Raw genomic sequence first — 4,902 nt, 5'->3', positions numbered from 1 at the left:
CAACTTAGGTTTCCAATAGATCCTTGGTTCACGTAACACATATCAGCCAAAAAAACTACGTAAAGCACATACAGCAGCAAAGAAGCCATGCTGTAAACAATGAAGAACACAATAGCATAACAAGCAGTAACAATGAAGAAATAAATTGAATTCTCCAGTAAACAGTTACTTAAAGGAAGAACACAGTCCATATACACAGCTTTAGTAACAAAACAACAAACACATCAATGATAAAACTAGAAAATTCAAACAAAACAACTAAATTATCAACTGTGAAGCCTCAAATACCCTATAAAGAACCAAAAAAAAAAAAATTGACCCCAAAGAACAAAAACATATTAGTTGGACTCGAATACTCATCAAAAGCACAAAAATATCAAGAAACTAAAACCCATAGCATAAAAATCAGAACTTTTTCGAGAAAATAGAAGGGAAATGTGTGTTATTATCAACTATGAAGCTTCAAATACACTATAAAGAACAAAAAAGATTAACCCCAAAAGAACAAAAACATATTAAGTGGACACACATACAGAACCACACTGCACCCAAGGGTGCTAGTGGTTCAATGAAGTTCGGTTGAGCACCATGAGGAGGCGATTTCTTTCCATATGTTCTAGCCTTGGTGGACAGAGTTATCTGATACCTGTTGCTAATGGAGGTGGCACGTATCCCGTAGAATTAGTCGAGGTGCGCTCGAAAAAACAAAACCATACTCAACATAAGCAAGAAATATCAAGTAAACTAAAACCCATAGCATAAAATCAAAACTTTTTCAAGGAAAAAAAAGGGGAAATTATCAACTATGAAGCCTCAAATACACTATAAAGAACAAAAAATACTGACCTTAAAGAACAAGAACATATTCAGTGAACTCACATAGAAAACCACACTCAACGTACAACAACAATATACCCAATCTATTCCACCTAGTGGGGTCTGGGGAGGGTGAAATGTACGCAGTCCATACCACCACCTCTGAAGAAGTAGAGAAGTAGAGAAGGTTGTTTCCAATAGACCCGGCCAGGACAAAAAGACAGTAAATGTAATAAAACATGAAACAAAATAAATAACAGATATAAGGCACGCACAAAGTAATATTATACAATATCAAACCATACGCACCCACCTCACCCAATCCTCCTAACTAGAGACCCCAACCTATGTGCAAAGCCCTACAACTACTAGGAAGGCTACACCAAAGCACACCTATCTACTGGCTATGACCCACCCACACACACTAGCCCAAAAACCTAATTCGCGTACTCAATAAGCTGTAACTGCTCCATAACTGCTCCATGTCAGTGAACTCACATACAAAACCACACTCAACATAAGCAAAAAAAAAAAAAAAATAGCAAGAAATCAAGTAAACAAAAGGGTAAAAGTGTGCTAATTATACCACCATGAGTAGACAAGTAACAGATCTCTGAGCAACCAAAAGGCTCTCAGCAACAGCAGCTTCAAGAACAGAGTTCATAACTATTTTCCCAAAAGCTTCTACATCATAGCTGAAACTGTTCACCTCCATTTTTCACTCAACTCAAAACAAAGAAAAAAGAAACAAAAAAAAAATAATCTTGAAAATGACAAAAAACAAAAATAGGAAAAAAAGCTTGAAAAGAGTAAGTTGAAAGATTTGGGAAGTGACTATGAGGAGAGAGTTTTCTGGGCTAGGGTTGGATTTCAGTGTACTGTCCCTACATTGATGAGGTAGGGGATTGCGAGGGGGGTGATAGGAAAAGGGCAAAAAATAATCCCTCCATTTCAAACTTTCTAAAATTATTTATTTTAATTCGAAAAAAGAATCAGAAATATATCTAAATTTTAATAAAACTTATTATAATATGCCTTAATTTTGGGGCTCCTCCACTCAATTATTTATTATCGTATTTTTCTGACATATGTTTGTGCAGCTAGACCACTTCACACTCATGCGTTCAGTATGTGTATTCACATAATGATCCAACCAGACAAATATATGTCATAAAAATACAACAATAAATAGTCGAGAGAAGTCATAGAATCTTCGCAAAGTTGAGGGGTGTTGCAATAACTAGCGTCAAAGTTTAGGTATATTTTGTACCTTTTCTCTTTTAATTTAGTTATCCAGTTACGATATGAAGAAGTTTTATTATATTCTTTCAATAATATTCTATCACTAAATGACTATTCAAACTATATGTAGTCAACCTTATATTTTTAAAGTATAATTAATAAGATTAAATTGATAAACTAAATTTCTAATAGTAAATATTTTTCTAAGAAAAATGTCAACTTCACAAGGTCAATTATTTTGAAACAGAGATGTAAGAGGGTTATTGGTAACGGGTTTTTATGGTATGAATATAAATTTCATAATGGATAAGCGTGCCTTTTAATTTAACGTTAGATCACATCTATATCCTCCAACTTTAAATATAGTGAAAATTATTCCAAATAGACTTATTAGATTATTAATTACAAGTTCTAGCAAAACTTTTCAATTATTACTAGACTTAAAGAAATAATTACAAGTTATAGCAACTTTTGAAAAAAGCATATTTTAATTAAATTTTTAAAAAATATATTTTTTAATATTTATTATTTGTATTGTTTTCTTATATTTAGCATTTAACATTTATCACTCTTAATTAAAGATTTAGATAATTATGGCAAGTTAAGTTATCAATATTTTTTTATTTTAATAATTAAATATTAAAGTTTGTTCACAATTTAAGGAGTTATATATGGTAAATATATTTATTAAATCTAAGATTAGCAACGAATTAAGTAAGAACAATTCAATTAAGTAAGAACAATTTAGCAACGAATTAAATTCGTAGCTTATTCCATATATTCTAGTAGCGTTTTTACCTATCCATTTAATTAAAAAGAAAGATATAATGTTATATACGTTATAGTCCAAAATAGTTAAATTTTAACTTCTCATTTTTACCTTTAGCTAGTGAGAAGTTTTTATAATCACATATATTAATGACATGTTTGAAACTAAAAATGTTAAAAAAAATTTTTTATATATTTTTGTTCTTAAACTCTGAATCATATCATGTCACATAAATTGGATGACGTAATACACAGTTTCTCCGATATTCAAAACATTCGAATGAGTTTGATATTAAACTGAATTGAAAGTAATAAAATATCTTTTAATCTTGTGGTTTTAAATGTGCCATGTGAAAAGTTAGAGTTGAAAATTTGTCCAAAAAAAATGATTAGATAACATTAATCTACTTCAAAAGAACTTTGTTTTGAGTGAGTGATACGGAACGTCAAGGGGGTTGCTCAGATCCAAAATTTCGGGCTAACTGAATATATATATTTAATTTGAACTAATTTTGGGTTAAATTTCAATTTGAGATCGTTGAATTTCAACGTTGCAGCCGAGCTATATCAAATATATATAAAAGTAGTATTAGAATTGTATGTTGAATTTGTTTGAAAATTGGACTTTTAAGTTTGCATGTGAATTTCAATTGTATTTAATGTCTATGATTACTTTGTGAAAGTTGTATACAACATTATGTAGTTGTATTAATTATCAGAAATCAGAATTTATACGGTTATATACCTATTTCATATAGATATTATACACAAAAGTGTAAGCAAAATTCTAAGCATTTGAGCGAGATATGCATATTTCATATTTTTCTTTATATATTTTTCATACACGAAAATTGTGAGCGACTCTAATACTTGAGCGAGCTATGCATTTACAAACCGAATTAATGCACTTTTTCATATATAAAAAATGGGAGCAAATTTTCATATATGTTTTGAAAAAAAAAAAAAAAAAAGATATCTTATTATTTATTTTTTAAATGAAAATCTCTTGCTATGTTTGATAAATATGAGCATAATTTCATGTATATAATAATGACCAGATTATGTATGCCTTCACAATTATTTCAGCATGATAATTTTTGTGGCGAGTTTGATCACAAATCGATGTGTTCATTGTATTTTACATTTTCAGAAGAGAATTCTCAGAATTTCAAATTTTTAGGTGTATATATGCCTAATAAAATTGTAGAGAATTCAAAGAAGATGAGAAGTCACATCCAAAAAAGTGAATTATTTCTTGAGGTTTATTTGTATGTACATAGTATGATTCTGTGTATGTCATTAGAAACATGTTTAATGGGAACAAATATGATTCTTGTGTATGCCAGTGTGTTTGAAAACAACCAGTGTTGGTTGTTACAGTTCAGATGTAGAATCACTAGTGAATATAATACCAATAACAAACAATGCTCAATGAACAACTCTTTCTATTGAATTCATAAAGACCAACAAAACACCAACATTTGTTTAAATTGCTATCATCTGAATTCATGAATAAGACCAACTTTTTCTATTGAATTTATGAAAATTCCTTGCTATCATCAGTCGTGTTGCGATTGCTTCTACTAATCCTTTATAGTTTGTAGTTGCATCATACATAACCTCATCTACCAAAGTCCCTCGGTATTCCTATTTAAACAACAATTTTACTTTTCATGCAATTGATAAACATACACAAAATTAAATCATCATCATGTTATATAAAATTCAACAATGTAACAATAGAGAATTGAAGAAACAAAAAAAAAAATCTTTAAATTCGTTTGAATGCAAAATATTATTTTTTCATAAAAAAATTTAACATACTTGACGAATTTCATCTCCCTCCATGACGTATCACGATTGAATGTAAATTATCAGAATTTATATTTGTTACCAAAAGATTTTTTTATTTTTTTTTTGCTTTTCTTTCAAATAATAATCCTCAACAATTTGTTAGAAGAAGTCGAAATTACATTTTTTGTTGAATTTAATCGTGTACAAAGAGGAAGGTAGTGTATAAAGATGGAAACTATTAATGCAAGCATTAAAATAGGAGAACATAAAAACGGTTAGAGG

At 29.5% G+C, this 4,902-nt stretch overlaps 1 protein-coding gene across 1 annotated transcript in view; it reads right to left on the bottom strand.

Moving 5' to 3' along the window:
* LOC107868122 (prostatic spermine-binding protein) overlaps window positions 1–1,761 on the bottom strand; it is a 7,101-nt gene extending 5,340 nt beyond the window's left edge. The window contains exon 1 of the mRNA XM_016714716.2: window positions 1,403–1,761. Coding sequence (XP_016570202.1) covers window positions 1,403–1,531 — 129 coding nt within the window. The 5' untranslated portion in view covers window positions 1,532–1,761. The remainder of the gene's footprint in view (window positions 1–1,402) is intronic.
* Window positions 1,762–4,902: the final 3,141 nt, after the last annotated feature.

The sequence above is a fragment of the Capsicum annuum genome, chromosome 7 (assembly GCF_002878395.1).
Source record: "Capsicum annuum cultivar UCD-10X-F1 chromosome 7, UCD10Xv1.1, whole genome shotgun sequence".
NCBI classification, from domain to species: Eukaryota; Viridiplantae; Streptophyta; class Magnoliopsida; order Solanales; family Solanaceae; genus Capsicum; species Capsicum annuum.
The sequence above is the reverse complement of the archived record's forward strand: the minus strand, read 5'-3'. Positions and strand labels throughout refer to the sequence as shown.